The sequence below is a fragment of the Suhomyces tanzawaensis genome (assembly GCF_001661415.1).
Source record: "Suhomyces tanzawaensis NRRL Y-17324 unplaced genomic scaffold CANTAscaffold_3, whole genome shotgun sequence".
Taxonomy (NCBI): domain Eukaryota; kingdom Fungi; phylum Ascomycota; class Pichiomycetes; order Serinales; family Debaryomycetaceae; genus Suhomyces; species Suhomyces tanzawaensis.
In genome coordinates, this window is record NW_017963638.1 from 763101 (window position 1) to 782543 (window position 19443).

At 45.3% G+C, this 19443-nt stretch overlaps 10 protein-coding genes across 10 annotated transcripts; 3 read left to right on the plus strand and 7 right to left on the minus strand.

Moving 5' to 3' along the window:
• Window positions 1-23: 23 nt before the first annotated feature.
• CANTADRAFT_5602 (uncharacterized protein) lies at window positions 24-404 on the plus strand (the record flags this gene model as incomplete). Its single annotated transcript, XM_020210532.1, has 1 exon — window positions 24-404. One exon carries the CDS (start codon window positions 24-26, stop codon window positions 402-404), a length of 381 nt encoding a protein of 126 aa, XP_020065031.1.
• Window positions 405-633: 229 nt separating this feature from the next.
• CANTADRAFT_89522 (histidine triad superfamily, third branch) lies at window positions 634-1392 on the plus strand (the record flags this gene model as incomplete). The annotated part of the gene is made up of 1 exon (XM_020211577.1): window positions 634-1392. One exon carries the CDS (start codon window positions 634-636, stop codon window positions 1390-1392), a length of 759 nt encoding a protein of 252 aa, XP_020065032.1.
• A 225-nt stretch (window positions 1393-1617) lies between these two features.
• On the minus strand, window positions 1618-3537 carry DEM1 (Dem1p; the record flags this gene model as incomplete). Its single annotated transcript, XM_020211578.1, has 3 exons — window positions 1618-2068; window positions 2135-3348; window positions 3421-3537. The coding sequence occupies 3 exons, from the start codon at window positions 3535-3537 to the stop codon at window positions 1618-1620; spliced, it is 1782 nt and encodes a 593-aa protein (XP_020065033.1).
• Window positions 3538-3878: 341 nt separating this feature from the next.
• On the minus strand, window positions 3879-5599 carry CANTADRAFT_64125 (uncharacterized protein; the record flags this gene model as incomplete). Its single annotated transcript, XM_020210888.1, has 2 exons — window positions 3879-5455; window positions 5495-5599. The coding sequence occupies 2 exons, from the start codon at window positions 5597-5599 to the stop codon at window positions 4022-4024; spliced, it is 1539 nt and encodes a 512-aa protein (XP_020065034.1). The 3' UTR covers window positions 3879-4021.
• Window positions 5600-5709: 110 nt separating this feature from the next.
• CANTADRAFT_219230 (uncharacterized protein) lies at window positions 5710-6707 on the minus strand. The gene has a single exon (XM_020206758.1). It carries the CDS (start codon window positions 6598-6600, stop codon window positions 6019-6021), a length of 582 nt encoding a protein of 193 aa, XP_020065035.1. The 5' UTR covers window positions 6601-6707; the 3' UTR covers window positions 5710-6018.
• Window positions 6708-6815: 108 nt separating this feature from the next.
• CANTADRAFT_5606 (uncharacterized protein) lies at window positions 6816-7931 on the minus strand (the record flags this gene model as incomplete). The annotated part of the gene is made up of 1 exon (XM_020210540.1): window positions 6816-7931. One exon carries the CDS (start codon window positions 7929-7931, stop codon window positions 6816-6818), a length of 1116 nt encoding a protein of 371 aa, XP_020065036.1.
• Window positions 7932-8346: 415 nt separating this feature from the next.
• On the minus strand, window positions 8347-8928 carry CANTADRAFT_49959 (coatomer subunit zeta; the record flags this gene model as incomplete). Its single annotated transcript, XM_020209776.1, has 1 exon — window positions 8347-8928. The coding sequence occupies one exon, from the start codon at window positions 8926-8928 to the stop codon at window positions 8347-8349; it is 582 nt and encodes a 193-aa protein (XP_020065037.1).
• Window positions 8929-9832: 904 nt separating this feature from the next.
• Window positions 9833-12172, minus strand: VTC3 (vacuolar transporter chaperone; the record flags this gene model as incomplete). Its single annotated transcript, XM_020209612.1, has 1 exon — window positions 9833-12172. The coding sequence occupies one exon, from the start codon at window positions 12170-12172 to the stop codon at window positions 9833-9835; it is 2340 nt and encodes a 779-aa protein (XP_020065038.1).
• A 1931-nt stretch (window positions 12173-14103) lies between these two features.
• Window positions 14104-15357, plus strand: ULP2 (SUMO protease; the record flags this gene model as incomplete). Its single annotated transcript, XM_020208482.1, has 2 exons — window positions 14104-14226; window positions 14272-15357. Coding segments are annotated over 2 exons (1209 nt in total), but the record flags the coding sequence as incomplete, so codon positions are not given.
• Window positions 15358-15606: 249 nt separating this feature from the next.
• Window positions 15607-18189, minus strand: CANTADRAFT_89529 (uncharacterized protein; the record flags this gene model as incomplete). Its single annotated transcript, XM_020211579.1, has 1 exon — window positions 15607-18189. The coding sequence occupies one exon, from the start codon at window positions 18187-18189 to the stop codon at window positions 15607-15609; it is 2583 nt and encodes an 860-aa protein (XP_020065040.1).
• Window positions 18190-19443: the final 1254 nt, after the last annotated feature.

Genomic DNA, 19443 nt, shown 5'->3' on the forward strand with positions numbered 1-19443 from the left:
CAGGAGATCAGATCAGCATCACAATGGCCTTTATTGTTGAATTGTGGGAATCTGTGTTCACGCCAGGAACCACTCCTGCGTTGATAACCGCTACACATGCCTCCTTCATATTGTTGATCATATCGTTGATCGTCTTGATTTTCCTTAGTAAATCGATCCACTTTGTCAATTTATTGGTGATTGCCATTTTATTGTATGGATCGGTCATCTGGTTCATCAATGAATTGAAGAACACCCAGTTGAAGAGCAATGAGGAGTTGGAGAAGGACTCGAAAGAAGAAGAAAAAGGAGCGAAAACCGAGTCCCAAGACGAACCAAAGGTTGAGAAGAACGTCGAGAAGAAGCCCGAGTCTTTGGCTACTGGAGTGAAGGTTGCCAGCCCAGTCAAGAAGAGAAAGGTCTAATTAGTTTACATGTGTTTTATCAGCTACTTCTATTGGTGACTAGCTGAACTTAGAAAGATGGAGCCGATGAAGTAGAGAGCGCCACGGCTGATATCCCGCAGCGCTTATCAGAACCACTGTTCAGTAGCATCCGAGACTACGTTGTACTGATGCTCATTATTAATCATTAGTCCAGCCAACACTTATATAAAGAACATAATCAATCGCACATACTTAAATGCACACCATCATGAGTTTTCGAGATGCCTTAAACCAATACATCGAGCATCCTACCAAGTACGACGATGTTATCTTTCATGACGATAATGTGGTGATCATCAGAGATAAGTTTCCCAAGTCAATTAGGCATTTCTTGATCATCCCGAAGTCCAAGCTGATAACTCATATCCACCCATTGGATGTGTTCAACCGGAACTACATCGACCAGAAGGGAGACGAGCTATATGAGCTCATGCTGGAATATGTGGAGAAGGCCAAGGACTTAATAGTTCAGGACTTGAGTACTACTTTAAATCATTTGGACAATATCAAGGCAAGTGAGTTCAAGAACTCATTCATTCGAGCTGGTATACACTCTGTACCATCGTTACGTAACTTGCATATTCATGTGATAACCCAGGACTTTCATTCAGACCGTATGAAGAACAAAAAGCATTACAACTCTTTCACCACCAAGTTTTTTGTTGATTTTGAACAGTTGGACCCCATGCTTAATGAAAAGTTCAACAAGTTGGTCAATCGAAATGAGAATTATGATTCGAGCTCAGCACACGAGAGCGAATCTGACGATGGGATAGAATACGTTAGGCATGTGCGCAATGGAGCAACCTTGAATGAATTTCTAAAGTCTGATTTGAAATGTGTGTATTGTGGAGTGAATTTTGAGAAGAGCATGGTCAAGTTAAAAGAACATTTGAAAATTCACTTCAAAGAGAAGTACCAAGCGTTAGGAGACTATCAAAACTTGTTACCTAATGCAAGTAGATAAGGAACAGCATGTCAGGTTCTGAGAGAGGAAGAGATAGTCTGTTGATCTTTTGACTTCAGCTCTTTTAGCCCTGCTTCTTGCAATCTCAGCTACTATCATCGTGAATTTAGTACACTTCAAATCAAAAATAAGCTTGAGTAACTATAATACTACTTGCTTCGAAAAGTACACCATGAACTCAACGGCAAGATTTTCATTGGCATTTATTGTTCTTATATGTATCTGCTATGATGTTTCAGATTGTTCTATCCTATTCCTGTCTTCAAGAAACCGACTGATTTCTTGTCCTATGATTTTCCTATGATCAGAGTCGTCAGTCTTACCATTTGGAACTGCGCACCTGCTGTTGAACTCACAATATTTACATTTGTCAAGATCGTTGGTAAAAATAGGGGCCCGTTCTCCATTCCAGAACGAAGTTCCAGATTGGAGTTGGCTCTCAAGTTCTGATGAATTATAGGCATACTCGCTGGTATGAAAGCATCTTTGCGTTTTGACGTTGTGATATTCCACACTAGTAACATCGCCCATCAAATCTTGAAAAAGGGAGTAAAACTGGGCTGAACGAGCCGCAAAATACCTCAAGGTAGGGGGGTATTTCCATGCTGTGATTAAGTCACTAGTTAAAAGTTCACAATAATCAAAATTCTCTGCCAAACTGAGATTCTCAAAAGGTCTGTAAGTTGCCAGACCTTCTTGCATTACGTGATTTTCCAGGGTGATCTGCTTCTCAATTTCAAGCTCAAGTTGCACTAGTTGAGATAAGTCGTAGGAATCAAATGAGTTTTCCCTCATAAAAGTATCGTATGCCTCGTGACCAATGGGCTCCCCTTTGGCTAACTTAACGAAGTCTTTGTAGAGTATCTTGAAATTTTGGCGTAATAGCACGAGAATGGTAAGCATATTTATTGGTTCATCGACGTTGAGACCTCTTTGTCTGGCGTTTTCCAACAAACTGTTGTAACCAAAATGCTCATCCACGCGGTTCTCTGTGGCCAATAATCCAAACATCTTTCGATAGTAAATGGTTTGAAACTTTGCAGATTCTAGAACTGACTTTTGAGGAGGAATTTTGTTGTAGGACCTGGTTTTAACATCTGTTGTTCTGACTTTAAATGAATCCTTATGGTCGCCAAGTAATTTCTCTGTCCTTTTCAAGAACGAGGTGATGTCCACTAGTAAGGTATGATTGATAACATGATCACAATTATATTCTTCATTCCATTTTATTTCTTCGAATAAAGATAGATCGCTGGGGTCATGTTGGTTCGTTAAACTGAGGTGGTCTATAATTCCGCTCACAAGCACCTTCCTAGGATTGGCAACACCAGGATCTGTTTGGCCAGCCAAGAGGCTCCTGGTATTATCAATAAATTTTCCCTTTGTAAGGTCAACATAGCAGTGCACCAACACCTCCCTCGCCTCGGACGTGGTTATTAATGCATAGAGACGATTTATGATTTGATTCGACCATTGGCTTGCCATATCACTGACACCCACACTTCCAAACACAGCGTCCTCAAACTCCTCGACCGATACGGAGAGTCGCTCCAGACACGGGGGATCGGGAAACACCAGGTCGCCCTGTTCTTCTGTGCATATCAACTCTTCTCTTCGTACCACTTCTGTGTAGATCTCTTCAACGGTTTGTTCCAATGAAGAAACGTCCACCTTTGTGTGCATCATCTCTTCCAACTCCAGATGTCTTTCTACACCCAATTCGATGGCCTTGGATGGCTTGACACTCAAGGACCCCGAGTAGATTCCGTAATACTCTCGCAACTCACACCATCGGTCCACGAGCATTTTGGTAACTGCAAGCCTGGGTGTCTGGATGTAGGATGGGTCAGAATTGGTCTTTGAGTGGAACTGATACGGAGAATCCCTGAGGGGACTCTGTAGGGGGAGCGTTTGGGTCGGTGGGAGGGACCAGTTGTGGTAGAGGGCAGTCAACGTCTTGTTGGGAGGCTCGGTATAGGCTTCGGTAGAGGGCGTTGTAATAATAAATTTCTTGATAAGCAGCTGGACATCATTATGAGCGACACTACTGCCGTTGGAACCAGCTTTGGATGTTAGCCTCCTCTGGAGAAACACCGTTGACATCGATCTGTGGAGATCTAACAAGAATGGCGATGAGAAAGACATGTCGCGAGCGCTACCAGATATGAGATGGTGGAAATTCTAGAGTAAGAAATACACACGGAGCTAGTCGGCTAGCGATGGTGTGTTGGGTCAGATGGGGAATGGCGCCAATTGTCAGTGGCTGTAAGTTTTGGCGGTTTTGAGAGCATGCTACTTGGTTCGAGGTGGCACCATTATTGTAGTTTTCCAAGCCAGAGATAATACGACGGAATTATACGTCTGTTCATCTTGTTAAATCTGAGGCTAGCACACGCCATTCGAACATATACCATCTTTTATCCTTCATAACAAAACAGTCTGGATTTTACAGATAGCTACAAGGGACCATTTCAAACTATTCCGCACGAGAAATAACTAGCTACGTACATACAAAGAGTGCTTTAGCCGACGATGCTTGTATATTACAAGAAGTTGTACCAGTACAAATACAGAATAGAATACAATTAGATATTTCTATCACCACCAGTGGTTTCAAGCCATTTCAGAATTAATGGATTCCTCTCTTCATCTTCAAAGAATCTCTCTTCTTTTCACTCAAGCTGAACTGAGTAGGCAAGTTGATCTTAGAGGAGTCGACCAACATGGCATCATTGTTCCCGGATGCCTGGTTGACAGGACTCTCGGAAATAGAGCTATTGCTACTGCTGGCACCACTTCCTGGGTTCGGTATTGGTCCAAAGCCATTACTGAAATACCCATAGTCTTCGGAAGGTGTGGTGGCTGACATAAACGGAGAGTCCAATGCCAAGCCAGTGCCACTCCTGCCGTTCATGGAATTTGGCGTGGTCACTCCGTTCAAAGCATTGAGCGCCTGGATATTGGCACATTCGGTATTAATAGTCAAGGGACGGGGCAACGAATTGTTGCTTCTTGATGACGATCTTGATCTAGCGGCTTGGTGTTGGAGCAAAAACTCTTCGTAGTCTGAAGACGCAGTGTGTCCGCTATTTATGGTATTTTGAATGACACTGGCACTCGTGCCATTGGGAGGGGTCCATGACGAACCGCTCGATATAGATCCTTTGTTGGAACTTGGAGGTGTCTGGTAGTCCATCATCATGGTATTGAACCCATTCTGAGAGGTAGAAGCACCCGCAGACCTATTTATGAACGACTGAGGAACATAATCCTGGATCGACTGCAATGAGTCGGTACTGGCGTTGAACTGTTCATGGTGGATACCGGCAGGATGGGGTCTGATGCTGTTGATGTTCCCGACATGTAACCAGTTGTTGTTGCTGTAGGAATTGTTTCTGGTTAATGATTGTTTTCTCAAGCTCATGGACGAGGAGCGAGATCTGTTGTTGGAGTTGTTGGCGTTGTAGTTGGATATGTTCAACTCTGTCAACGACAAGTTGGAGATGGACGACTGCTTCAACCCAGCACCCACGCCGTTCATCACCACGCCGTTGTTGGAGGACGTCACCGACACCGTGGTGGACTCCGGCAACTTCTGGGGGTTCTGGCTGTGGGCAGCAGCCAGAGAGTTGGCCAGGTTGTGGAACGTGCACAAGTCGATGAGTCTCTTTCTGATCAACTGCAAGAATATTGGCTGGTACAAGTGGTTTCTGAGGTACTCTGAGTTAATGATGCTTTGGTGGTCGTAGGTGGGAGGATTGGAGTTGGTGGTGGACGACAACAAGCTCGCCATGGTCTCGTTGGCCACCTTGCTGACGAGGCCACTGGGAGGCACGATGCCCAGGAATGGCGTGGTTGTGGGGAGCGAAAGGATCTTGTTGTAGATGGACATCACCAACTGGTCGAAGGTGGGGTTGAATGCAAGCGTATAGTTCCGGGTGGTCTTGAACCCCAGGCCCATGGGTTCGTCTATGTCTGTGAGGATGTCGTCACTTTCGTTGTAGGTGGGGTTGGAGTATAACGAGTCTTGCTTGTTGGCGGGAGGAGCAGCGAAGTAGAACGCCTGCTGGTTCTGGGAGTGGTGGTGGGCCGGGTGGTCCACTGGGGTTCGCATGGTCTGGTCCAACGGGGTGTAGGGACCGTCGCAGGCCAAGTTCTGGAGCGACTTGTTGAACTTGAGCGACAAGTTCGGTCTGGGATTGTTCATGGTGGACTGGGAGAGTGGCAGCAGAAGCAGGGTAGAGACTAGCAGTGGTTGGAGCAGAAGGAAGAAGCAAAGGATGAGTAGCAAAGGATGGCTCGGCTGGAACGTTTGACGTAGAAGTGGTTAGCTAGCAAAGGAACACTTAACTGAAGGCTGACTGAGGGCGTATGAGCAGCTGGCGTTGAATTAACAAAGAATCACTAATGGAAGGGTTGGAGGTGCGACACTTTTATGAGACGTGACAGCAGACCGCGTCGCAAATAAGGGGGGTGGGCGCGACAATCGCGTAAGGTGCAGGGCCGGAAGTATCGGTGGGCGAAGCGACGTCCAGGGGTGGGGCAGGGACGCGAGAGAAAGGCTTTCAGAGAGGCCAGGCCGAGGCGATGTTGGAGGGGGTAAGAGACTGGCGGATGGTGGCGGCTTCAGCGGGCACGATTGGCTGGAACGATGGTGGAAATGTCCATCCACTGGCTGGCATCTGCCCCACTATATATGAGTCCTGAAATAAGGTTGCTACATCGCGCCAGGGCTCCTGGCCCTGCGCGGTGGGGCATGTCTTGGAATGCGAGTGGCTGTTTTGGGTGCGATGCGACGGATATTGGCTGGGGGATACTACGACTGGAGCGGGTGGTAGGCATGCTATTTCGATGGCTAGAACTATTGGCGGGCGCAGGGGCCCTCTGGGACCGTCTGGGACCTTGATACGGGACGCGAGGCGTGGAGCACTCCCGTGGGCGGCCCGGCATTGGGAGCCTTGCCAATCGCTGCCCTGCGGGTACCTGCACGGAAACGCGTGTAATATACCCAATAGGGACATTTGCAGGGAATTTGTACGTTTTGGGAGCGGTTGGGGCTGGTCTGGGACAGACCCAGATGGAGGGTGGTGTTGGGTTTAGGTTTCCCAACGAATGGTCAGCCGATGGTCCCTGGCCAGGTGCGCTGCGTTTGCAGGACGCACTGTCTCGTAACACTGCGGGTGCACGTCGGGCCTCGCATGCTGGCATTGTTCGTGCGCCCACGCAGCCTGGTCTGACTATCGTATAGGCGGACGAAGATCGATGCCACTGGTGCAGCCGCTGCGAACATGACTGTGAGATGCTATCCAGGTCGACCCAGCCTCGGCCCACAGTTCTGTGGCTGCCATCGCGAGACTGCACTTTTTGGCATCAAGCACCGAGGGGAAGCTTGCAAAAGGCTCGTATTTCTGGCCAATTTTATTTTACATGAACATTAATGTGTTATCCCCTCCTATGCCGTCGTCGTTGACGCTAAAACTATCGTCGCGTGGCTCCAGCCCGGGCTTGTCGTCGGAGTCTGTGTCTTTGTGCTCGTTCCCCACAAACTGTTCTAGATCGTCTTCTAGTAGGTATTTTTCGTATTTGAGATTGTAGGGTAGTATTTTTTCCAATTCGGCCGACGGCCTGACGGTGGTGGCAGGGTCCACGTCCTCGCCGTTGGCTCCTGCATCGCCGTTGGTGTCGTCTTCAATGCTGATCACCAAGTAGTCGTACTTGTTCACGTTGTTCACCTGCTGCTTCAACTGCTGGTACTTGTCGGCCACCTCGTTGGGGTTGCTGGTGGAGTTTTTCATCACCGGGTGGAACTTGGGGTTGGTCTGAAACTTCAAAAACTCGTCATACAACGTGGTGTTGATGAACTTGAGGTCGTGCCCCAACTTGAGGTCCTTTTCGATCAAGTAGTTCAACCAGAAGAGCTTATCCTTCTCGGAAATGGCGTCGTTTTCGTCGTCATCCATGTCCTCGCCATTGATCATATTATTGCTGGTGGAATGTCCTAGCACGTCGTTGAGCTTCAACTGGTTGTAGTAGTCTTGCCTTTCCTTATACTTTTTCTTTTTCTTTTCTTGGTCGGTTTCCCCGTCATCGAGCACAAGCTTTCTCTTTTCCATCAAATTCTTGATCAAATTGCTGGGAAGCTCGTTCAACTTTCTTGATACCCTGAAGGAATCGCTATACTTGACCCAGTCTCTAAACGAGTCGAGCGACTTGGTGTTGTAGGCCGCCTTGCTCTTCTTGGTCAAGGAGGATGCATTTTGCCTTTCACTATCTTTGGTGTCATCGAGCTGCAAGTAGTTTTCTGGTTTTATGACTCCCGTAAGCTTCATGGCTTCTGTGATATCTTGGATTTCGACATCGTTGGATCGTTTTCTCAACTGAGACAATCGTGTTGATTGCTTCACGAGTCTGTCAAGGTAATGAATATAGATGTCTGTGAGGGCATTGAGGGTGGAAGGCTTGCACTTTTCAAAGCCGTTGGCCTTTAGGATCTGGGCTATCGATATCCTTAGCAATGCAAAATGGAAGGAGTCGTCCATATTGGATCAGGAGGGGATGAGGCGATGGAGGTATGGTTTCAATGGCCTAATGTAGTGTTGATTTTCCTCTGTAGGTTTGGTCGTGCGCGCCGCATATTGGTGATGTAGATAATTGAACCAGACCTCAAGAAGTATTAGGAGAAACATGCGAATAGAGCGATAGAACTGGCTATTTATCGTGTTCTGGGCCGAGTTCGAATGGGATTCTAGGCGTATGGAGTTTTTGGCTCCTATACGCCGACTTTCAGCTACGTATTCTCAATTGATACTTTTATTATTCATGATGGATCTACACCACAGCTATGGAATTTACGATTGTAGGGCACGCGAGCGTGACAACACTGGGCCAGAAGAATTGACTGGCAGTGGCAAACCCGCTGGCACGTGAAGCAGGGCCGAAGGAAAGGGATGGTCCTCACAACCCTTGTTGTAACTTGTCACCGATTCTCTGGGCAATCTTGAATGCATTGAAGAGGGTGTTGCTGTTGACCTCGATCTTAACGTTGGCTTCGGGGGCCTTGGTGACTCTGCTGACAATGATGGCAGGATCGATTTCGATCAACACACCGTCGTCCACGGTCTCGTCCACAGCCAAGGTGACCAAGTCATACTTGCTCAAAATGGTGCTCTTGTCCACGGTGTTGGACAACAAGATGTTCAAGCTTTCAAACAAGTTGGCCACCACCGAGTATATCAATGATTCGTTTTCGTTGATCTTGGACACCACGATCAAAATCACGTCGTTGGTCTGCTTGTAGGTGATCAAGTGGTTGTCGTACAACACGATGTCCTGGTGGACCTTATTTATCTTTGGGAAGACCGACTTTTCAAACTTCAATTGTTGTGCCGTGGTCTGGAACTCGCTGTTTATGACATGGGTGGTGTCCTTTTGATGTGCTTGGGGTTTGTTCTGGTAGTAGTTGGCGTACAATCTGCTACCCTCGTTATCTAGTATCAATACCGCCGAGATGGTGTATAAGGAGGTGTTAAGAGACATTGTGATGGGTGGTGAAAGGTAGACCAGACGTTGATTACACGGTGGAGATTGTTGATTTTTTCGGATCACGTGGCCTCCAGACCAGGGAGGCCAGGGACCACTGCTAGCCTGCCATGGGGAATGGAAGACTGAACAGGCTCGGTTTGGGGGAAGAGAGGAGAAGTTGATATATAGCGGGTGGTTATTCTACTGAATGAGGTACTAGAAGTGCTAGTGGAAATTCGGGGCATAGAGAGCCAACGACTGGTGCATGGCCCGAGTGAAAATGGCTGGTGCGGACTGGTGCAATTTTGGATTTATTCGCAGAAGTAGCGGCCATAGACTGGTATTAAATGGGTGTCGAATTCATGTCGCTACCGTAGCCTTCATCTCACAACGTCAATGGGTAGTTATTGCTTTGCAGTCCTATTCAATGCATTGAATTAAGGCTCGGGGTAGTATTACTTAAAAAAGAAAAATATTATCAATTAATGTTTGCTCAGACCTTTAAGGTTTGGTGGCTTTGAGTGGCTACAAATTGTTTATTATGTAAATATGATGTTCATTTCCTAAGTATTAGCCATTGCTTGCTCAGAGGAGGGTTATAATTTTGCAGACTCAATTGTGCACAGTGACACTTCTGGATTATCTTATCTGTAGAGAGTTCCAGATACACTGTAAATACTTTATCATACCTGTAAAAGATTTTTAGAAGAAATCGTGAAGAGTTCCAGAAGTCCCAAACTCAAGTTTTGAGGGCCAAATGGGCATAAAGTACGTCTTTCTGGACCAACCCCATCGATCAATCTCCAAGCTTGCGGTACTGGCAAGTGTCACATAGCTACGCCTTGGTCCTAGCCTAGTCAATATAGTTCCAATCCTTGACCTACTAATATCTACACAGTAGCAAAAATGATGCATCTAATTAAACAGACTGGAGAACAAACTCATGCACATACTTGTGGAAGGAGTTGGTTTCGTAGAAAGGATCGTTGAGATCAACGTTCAAGTTTCTCCAGCCAAAAATGAAGTTGAAGATCAAAGCGAAGACTAATCCCAAGGCAATGATCAATGGTCCAATAATGTTGTCCAAATGCTTACCGGATCTTTCCATGATGATACTTCTTCTTCTCAAGAAAATGTAGTATCCCCAGACACCAGAAAACAAGGTCAAGGCGAAGTAAAAGTACGCCAAGTAGTCAGAAATGCCACTAAAGTTGGACTTTTGGGAACTGGAGTAGAGAACAAACGTAAGTGATGACAACAAGGTGGTGACATGTAACCAACGGTTGAAGGTTCTTTCGTTGGCTAACCAGACCTTTGGCTCGATCTTAAGAGGACCGGCATTCTTGATCCAGCTATCTGGCTTGGTCACGCCCATTGGCAATTCGATTTCCTCGTCTTCGGAGTCGGCATCGATTAACTTGGAGAACTGGTTTGGAATGTTCCAGATCTTGGCCAATGGCCCACGCTTAGACTTGGAAAGAAACTCGTCCTCGTCATCCTCATCGTCGAAATCGGACGATTGGGTGGTAGCATTAGTTTCCTCCACAATCTCAGTAAGAGCGCTGGAAATTGGCTTAGAACCATCCAAGTTTTCATCCTTAGAGTTCAAGTTGAGCAAAAGTGATCCCGAAAATGAAGCAGATCTTGGTTGGAAGGTGCTGCTGTTGTTTTTGGAGATCATATCCTTGAACTTGGACAAGTTGTCTTCGTTTGTAAGACTGTCCCTCGACTCTTCCTCGCTTGCAATTCTTGCCTTCTTCAAGTATAATTCAGGATTAAATGAAAGGTCATTCTCCAATTCGTTATACCATAATGGAACATTTTCCAACTTTTCATCTTCAATGAACAATGCGGCAATACCGTGAATGAATTTGGAAAAATTTGGAATCTCCTTGATCAAATGAGAAGAGCTGATCAATTCGTTGATCCAGTTCAATTTTTTGGAAGTCTTCAAAGCGGACTTCTTAATCTTGATTTCCATGACAGAGTATGGGAACTTGGAGAATTCACCCTTTCTCAAATATTGAAGAGGGTTCGATGCCTTGGAATCGATATCAGTTCTGTGCCAGCTAGAAGGATCTCTAATTGGCAATTGCTGATCAAATGAATCTTCTCTGATGAAGGTAAGATTGGAATCAATGATAACTCTAACCTTATCATCTCCAGGGATTTGGAAAGCAGTTCTCTTGTAAACAGTTCTCAAGACTGGTTGCAAGTTGTTTTCCTTGATGTAAGCAAGGACATTGTTTAATGACTCTGGGTCGTTAATTTTTTTCAATTTGGTTGGAATTTCCTTTTTAATAATGTAGTCACCAATGTATTTTTGCTTCAAAGAGATTTTGTCATCCAAATGGAAGTTGGAGTTGGAGTCAAATTGCTTCTTCTCCAAGGTGATGTTTGGCTTGTCTTGCAACTTACCAATCCACTTCAATCTTAAAGTAGATGAGTTGCTAATTTTGGTCAATTTACTGTTGTACACTTCGAAGTGGTCGTTATCGAAGTAAAGACAGTTGACATTTTGCTCAGATTGAGTGTTTTTGCTTTCACCATCCTCTTCATCCTCGTCGTCATCGTCCACATCGTCACCATCCATGCGCTTGTTGTTGTAAACAAGTACTGGCAAGTGTCTCAAGAGGGTGGTCTTGACTTCCATCAAGTTTTCAGGATGAATCCAAAACTTGAAAGATTGGTACTCGGTGTTAGCCGAAGACTCGGTGAAGGAAGAGAGCTTTGAGATGGATTGGTCCACGTTGTAGTTGTCTCTCAAGAATTGGAAAAGGGCACCAATCTTGTACAACAAAGGCGAGTAATCCTCGGAGTGGAAGGGCAATGACTTCAATCTGACGTTCAAAAGAGGCTTGACGGAGTACGATGGATGGAGTCTGTCGTGCTTCTTGACAATCTTGATGAAACCGGTGTAGTTGAGTCTCTGGAAGTGCTCCAAGTCCTGGGCGGCGTTGAGGAGCTCATCCAACTCGGTGGTGAACTTGTCGACTTCGAACTTGCGCTCGGCGTTTTCGGTCTTGCTCTGCAACTCGTTCAACTTGTCGTTCAACTCCTCGTACTTGTTGTGTTGGAAGGTGTAGACCTTTTCCAAGTCCGAGTCCAAGGCGCTGACGAAATTCTGCTCGTCCTTGTCCGACCAGTTGTTTTGGAGAATCACGCCCTCTTTCAAGAGCTTCTTCAACCCATTGTAGTTGAGGTAGTACTCTTTCCAAGGCTTGTAAATCTCGTGCTCTAGCTTGTTTGCGAACAACATTGGCTGGGAGTCGGAGGTGGAAGGCGCTGACATAATGACTGGACCCAGGAGAGAACTTATAGCAGATGGAAACCGAGATATTTATTCAGTAAACCCGAAGCACTAATTAGGACTACCATCTAGATATTCCCTACACGTGGGGTGGCGTCGTGTACGCACCAATAGCACACGGCTGGCGATAAGAGCCAAGACTGGCACTGGGCGCCCAGTTGACAGCCTGGCGATAGCAGAGCGCTTGTGCATGAGGAGGTATCCAGTCCTATCAGAGTGGGTGTTTTTGGCAGCCACCGTTGTAGGGCACTGGCAGGCCTCCATGGTGGATGTATTAATTAGACAATTAATTATCAGTTTACGAGATTGGAATGCGACTTTGTGTCCTGAGAAACCCAAAAGAAACATGGCTGTGAAAGACGGGGTGGCAGTAAATGGGGCTTATGGGGAGTAGGGAGGTGGGTACATTGTATGGACTAAGGGAGACAAGACCAGTTGTTGGAACTGGGCTATAGTTGTCTGTTCCAATAATAATATTTCTCTTTTGGCCCCGAAACTAGCGCAATAGAGATTGTGAGAAACGAAGTATTTTTGGTTTTGGAACCGTTACTATAGTGAGGATCGGCTACTGTGGAACGTTGACAATTTGGGCTCATCGGGTTAGTTGGTGAATATGTGGATGGAAACTAGTGACGTCTAAGGAGAAAGTGGTCTTCATGTAGAATACTTCATAAATTGCTTTAAGCTGCTACTGTACCCTTCGGTCAAATTTAAATTTTGAAGTAATTTGCATTAAGTTGGTAAAAATGCTTCCCTGTTTAGTAGCAGTAATCCGTTGTTCAATCACACTAGTATTTCTCCAACCTACTATGCTGCTTGAAATTATGCCTACTACAGCAGGGAATTCTTTATTTGTCTTCTTTTTCTCAGAGTCGTTCAGCAGAGTATGCAAGCGAAATGACTTTATTGCCAGGGATCTGAAGAGTTGAACAATTAGGTACTTGTTAACTCATAATGGACTGATCCAGTAATCCCTGTAACTGCACCCTTCAACTGGGCAGTGAGACCACTAAATTTCGCATAGTTAGCCTATCCCTGTGATGTGGCAAACGAAAACGTAGCGACAGAACCACAACACTTCATGGTGTTAATGGAGTAGTCCTAGAAGCACTTGGAGACTGGAAGGAAAGGAACGAATGAAGCACAGATCTTGACCAAAATACAGAATAGGCAATTATGCCCTAGAGTAGAGGCATATTCTTAAAGAAGGTACTATAGTACTCTTTCCCGGCCTTGATACACTACTTCGGTTGATGAATACAACCAAGCAGAAGTAAAACACTAGGAATCAAACATGAACTGGCCCCTAGGTTAGATTCGCAGCCAGTGCAGAACTGGTGGTGCGCCCACAACTGAGTCCCGCGAGACTGTAGCGAGAGTCGTCTCCCTACTGCGTCGCTACTCGCTTGCCGCGGGGAGAGCTGGTGAGAGTGCCTGGAGCCAGGAACCACGGATACTAAGCACTACTTGGGGTCTCATGCCTCCTGCAACCATGTAGAACGCATTAAGGTCTTCTATAGCTCCAGAAGCTATCCATAAACTGCCAGAACCTCGAGTAACGTGTTCAGGTTCTCTCTAGTCCACCGACTTGCTCATCGGTACAGCAGTACCTTCGCTCGCTAGCTCGCACCAGCATAACAAAGTCCGTTCTTCCGCTATCAACACCCATCAACATGGCGGACCATGACCATAGCCCAGTAAGCGGGGTCAGTTCCCTGGGCAGTGCCTCGCTGATCATCGTATACATCCTCAGCTGGCTCAACATCCCATTGCATCGTGTGTACCTCTTATTGTCAGGACTTCTACACACAGACCAAGCACCCCAAGAGGAGTACCATTCATTCATTGAAGCCAAAGAACCCACCCAATTGGAAAACGAGTCCGACTCCGATTTAGAAATCATCGCAGTCAACCAGTTGGGTAAGGTCACGAACGATTACCACATTCTCCACCATCACTATGCAACACCCAACCCCATTAATAATAGTATCCTCGTCGACGACGTGTCAGACCTTCCCGACATCTCGACTTCTACTGGGGTAGACCAGCCCTCCAACAGGAACACATTACGGTCGTTGGTGACGAAACGCATCCAGGAATATTCCCACAATTCCACCCCCTCCAACTACCAGTACGGAACCGATTTCCTGATCTCTAAAACCTTCCTTCAAAAGTCAAACTACCAGGATCACTACCGGCCGGTACGACCCCAGCATGATGAGGATGCGGAAGAGGAGGCCGAAGACTACGACGATCTCTTGAATCTAACCATACACGAAACACCCACAAAAAAGTACCACCAGTCCATCCTCAATTACTATGTGCCTTCCAAACCTATATCGTCTACCAACTACTCAATTTTGGACTCGTTAATATCCAACTTCTTCATCGATAAGCAGGCCTCTTCTCAGTATGAAAAGTCCCATCTTAAGACGCAAGATGCAGTAACGAAGAACAGAATCCAATCGTTATCCAAAATAACTCCCTTGGATAACAGCCAACTATCCCAAGTTATGAACATCTGGAACTCTCGTATTAATAAGCAATTGTTCAGTATTTTCCAGATCGATGTGTTTGTGGACGATTTAAAGACCTTGCGTGATGGAAAATGGCTCAATGATAATATCATAGATCTCTACCTCAACCTCATAACAGATTCGACTCCAAAAACCTATGCATGGACTACCCACTTCTTCACCACTTTGCAAGATAAAGGATACCAAGGTGTTGCTAGATGGGCAAAACGTCGTAAATTAAACGTTTACGAAAAGGATATCATTTTGGTGCCCATCAATATCATGAATACCCACTGGGCGTTGGCGGTTATCAACAATGTCGAACAAAAAATCGAGTACTTGGACTCTCTTTCGAGCAATGGTAACATTAATGCAATCAAATTGTTATCGAACTATATGTCACTGGAGGCCGATCGTTTGGGAAAGCCAAAAATTCAGTATCAATTATTTCCTAGCGTTAAAACTCCTCAACAGGCTAATGGCTACGACTGTGGGGTATTTACATGTACCGCCGCAAGATATGTGGCCGAAAAGTCCGCATTGACGTATTCTCAGAGTGACATGAAAGTAATCAGAAGAATCATGGCATACGAGATACTAACCAAAAAGTTGATAGAGAACAAGTAGTATTTGTATAAATATTTGCATGAGACGATGTTATTTATGTTGAGTTCGGATAGCACATTTTACTCACAATATACTGAGGTGTCTAAGTAAGTAGGGGCCCTATTCAACGTGAACAACTCGAAGACCATCAACGACAGAAATATCGCAGAAATTGTGTTAGAACTCGTAGCTAATACTTCATGCTTGTATTTTGACTAAATACTAATCGCAAACGACAGACTAGCTGCGTTTACATTGTAATTAAAATAATTTAAAGAACCCTCTTCCTTCAGTCTTTTCTTTCATCTTCTTGATTTCAGCAATCTTGGATTCATATTCAACAACGGTGGAATTACTACTTTCTATCTTCTTGGTCAAATAGCTGAGTCTGTTTTCCACGCCTCCAACAGTACTAATAGCAATCAATTCTTCTTCGTGTTTCTTGATTTTAGCGTTTTCCACTTTGATCAAACTTTGAAGTAAATCTATCTCATACATCTTATAAATTCTGAGATCTTCAATCAAGTTCTTGAAAGCAGCGTTAAACAATGGCCTACCCATTTGAATCTTGTCGAGCATTCCCTTATCTCTAGTCAAACTGATCAAATCAAACTTTTCCAAGGTACTCAAGGTCGACAAAGTGTCATCGGAATTGTTAAACAATGGAAAGTTCACGAGTTTCTCGTAGTTAATTTCACCACACTCCGTTAAGAGCTTCATAATTGTCCAAATCTGGGCAGGGGTCCAGTTGTTATCCACATCTTTATCCAATCTATGATTGTTCAAGAAGAAAGTTGTAATCTGTTCGGCAGCTTGACTAACCATTTCCTCGATGGCATCTTGTGGAGCTTCGCCTGACTTAATACGTCTCACAAACGATTGTAAATCCAACATTCTACCACCCAATGGCTCCAAACAACCCTCGATAGACCTAGAGTCTTGCAATTTCAATTGGTTGAGCAAGTATTGTTTAGCATTTTGCCTGGAGGCATCAGATAATGAGATTGTCTTGAAAACCTGGTTTGGTAAAGAGTCGTTCAAATGTTGGATACTACCAACGTCCGAAGTGATGTAAATGACATGGGCAAGGTTATTTTGAATTAAGTTAGAAGTCCACTCCGCAACCATGGGATAAATGAAATCATTTGCTGTGGACTCCGACTTTCTTGCAAAGTGATTGACGACGATAATAGGTTTTACTTCAGGGAAGTGTTGCAAGTATTCGTCTTCTTTGAGTACTTGGATCATTTCTTGTCCCTCAGGAATTTTACTATTCTTCTTCACTACCGACTTTTTGTACTTTTCATAGTCGGCCAATGCAACCTTTCTTATAGCTTGGCTTGTTAATGAGAACATGTTCTTGATTTGACTCTCTTTACTTTCACTCAAGCCAGACTTCTGCCCGGTTAAACCTTGCACACCTAAGTCAATGAATTGAGAGATAGAGTTCGCCCAGGTGAAAACTGGAAAATAACCTAACTCATTAGAAGCATTTCTAATCAATGAGGAATCTGACCTTGACTTGCTCAAGGCATCACAATTGACAACAAGGTAATGACGGTTCAAGTTCTGATCATCAGTCAATGCATGTTCGAGCACAAACTCTTCCTTTCCTGAGCCCTTTGGTCCTTTAATGACGATATAAGTGTTGATATTCTCATAGATCCACAACTTTAGTTGCTTTGCCTTCTCAAACCGCTCGCTCCATAAGGTGCCCATTTTCAGCTCTACGGCAGGGTCTGAATCTTCCTCGTGTTTATCCCCTTCCAAAGCGTGGATTTGCTGATCAATATAGTCGTAACTGTTGTTCAACCATGATTTGATAGTTTTAAAAGGACTGGACATACACTTGACAAACTTGTTGTCTTTGTAAGAGCTAAGGTAAAATTTCTTGGTGATTTTTTGTTCAATACACCATTCTCTGATCGGGTCAAAAATCAAGACGGCAATTGTAGCTAACAAGGCAATGATAACTGGAATAGCGATTCTTTGATGGTTGATAACGAAGTCTGCGATATAGTTAACTCTCTTGATTGGAATGTACTGCAAGTGCAATGTGGTTTCCGCCTTGTTAAGAGTGATGCCTGTGACACAATTCTTAGCACAGATGGCAGATCTTATCAGCCGGAAAATGAGAGTTGCCGATTCGGATCCGGGAATGATATCGACGATAAGCCCGTATCTTCTGAACAATACGTATAATTCTTCCTCGGTCAAGGAAGGGCCTTCGAAAATGACCTTCAATTTCAGACTGGGAAACCTCCTCAAGTCCTCGATCCACGGAGTACCTTTGACCGCGTAGACAGAAGGAAAATGGTGGTACATCTTGTTGAAGACCTTCCTGAAAATGTTCTGGTTGTACTGGTCACGATGCTTTTGCAAGTTGCTCTTGATCTGAACAATAAAGTCCTTGGTGGTCACGTCCTTGGGGACCTGGAACTTGACAAAAGCCCCACAGTCCCTTTGGAGAGGAACCAAGTCGGTAATCTTGGCACCCAGGGGCAAGGGCGACGAGAGTTTTGTGATCTTGTTATGAACATCTTCCTTGCTGAACCCATTTTGTATTGGCGAAAGAACGAACCTCAAGTATTGCTTGATGTTGCTGTTGGAGGTGCTCCATGGATAGACATGGTCAAAGTACAACACAGTCTCGCTCAGCTCCTGGTCAATCACTCCTGTGGTGGATGCAGAGTCGTCAGACTCGTTGGTGTCGGCTTCTTGCTTGAATTCCTTGACGTCGGACGAGTAGTTACGGGTCAGCAGCGGGCCTGCCTGTGACAGGGCAAATCTCCAGCCATTGGTGCGGAAGACAGCTTGGGCCACCGGGGCCCTGAAAAGGAGCATCCGTGCTGGCGTCCTTGCACGAGCCACGGGAACTAGTCTGTTCATTGATGTGTTGTGTGGAACGGTGTGGTGGTGGGAGTTGTGCGGAATTGGCGATGGGATGTAGCCAATGGCCAGGATAAATCAGGGCAGTACTGCGATAGAACGCCTGAGGCTAAAGTAAAATTATTCCTGGAAGCGACAGTGGCAGTAGCCGACGGCAAGCAGGATGTTTGGATGCTTGTGGATGTGCTCGGGAAGTGGCAGCTTTCTGGGTTTTATGTGCTTGCTATTGCTACATTTGCCGTCATGGGTGCAACGCGGCAGTAGCGCCACTGGGTGGGGCAAATGGAGCTAATAGTTAGGAACCCTTCGGCTGCGGCTGGCCTGGAAAACTACCTGGCGCGAGATGACTATAAGGTAATATGTTCAGCTTACGGTTGAAGGGGTTCCTGGGGAAAATGTGCTCTTCAACTGTCAGTGAAGGGATGAATGAATATTACTAGAAGTGGTCTCGTATTGTGAAAGGCATAGAATGAGCCTTGATTGCTGGAAAAATGATTCTAGGTTACTGTAGAGATGGACTCTTGGTCACTCTAGAAATGGACTCTTGATCACTGTTCAGATCATAAAAATGAACACTGTGAAGGTAGTGGACTCATGATACTGTAGAAATGGACTTGCCAATACTACCAGGGCATAGAATCGTGCTTCGAAATGGACATTTTAAGTGTTCAGGCATAATGGACCATCGAATGTATAAAAAATGACCCATCATTACTGTTCAGACACAACTCGCTCTGTTCAGGCGTAGACTCGACATTACTGGTCATCGATTCTCCATGGCGAGGCATAGACCAGTCTTTACTCCTAAGGTGACCACTGTGGTGGGCATAGAAATAGACTAAGAACTGTACTAGTATTCAGTCTTCAGGACTCACCCTCTTCAGGCATACGCAGATGATACTTACGACTGTCAGGATCCCCCGACGCTCATTGTGGCTACATTGTCTCAACCTAGTCAACTAATAATACCATATTAGCTTTACTCCCCTATTGATGTTTTCTTGGGAGTAAACAGATCTAGTGCTGAATTTGTTCTAGGCTTCGCTTTGAATCATTATACTACCAAGTAAGTATAAGGATCTTCGAAGAGGCCAGCATACATTGGCTAATGCCGTTTCCAGAGTACGTGTATTATGTCCTATGTGGTTGGCGCCTAAAACTTGCGACCGGCGCTGCCTTTATACGGGTCCCAAGTCCGGGTAACGCTGG

Excerpts from the sequence above, each read along its gene's own strand:
- CANTADRAFT_219230 (XM_020206758.1), bottom strand. The coding sequence starts at position 6,600 with ATGCCAGCATGCGAGGCCCGACGTGCACCCGCAGTGTTACGAGACAGT.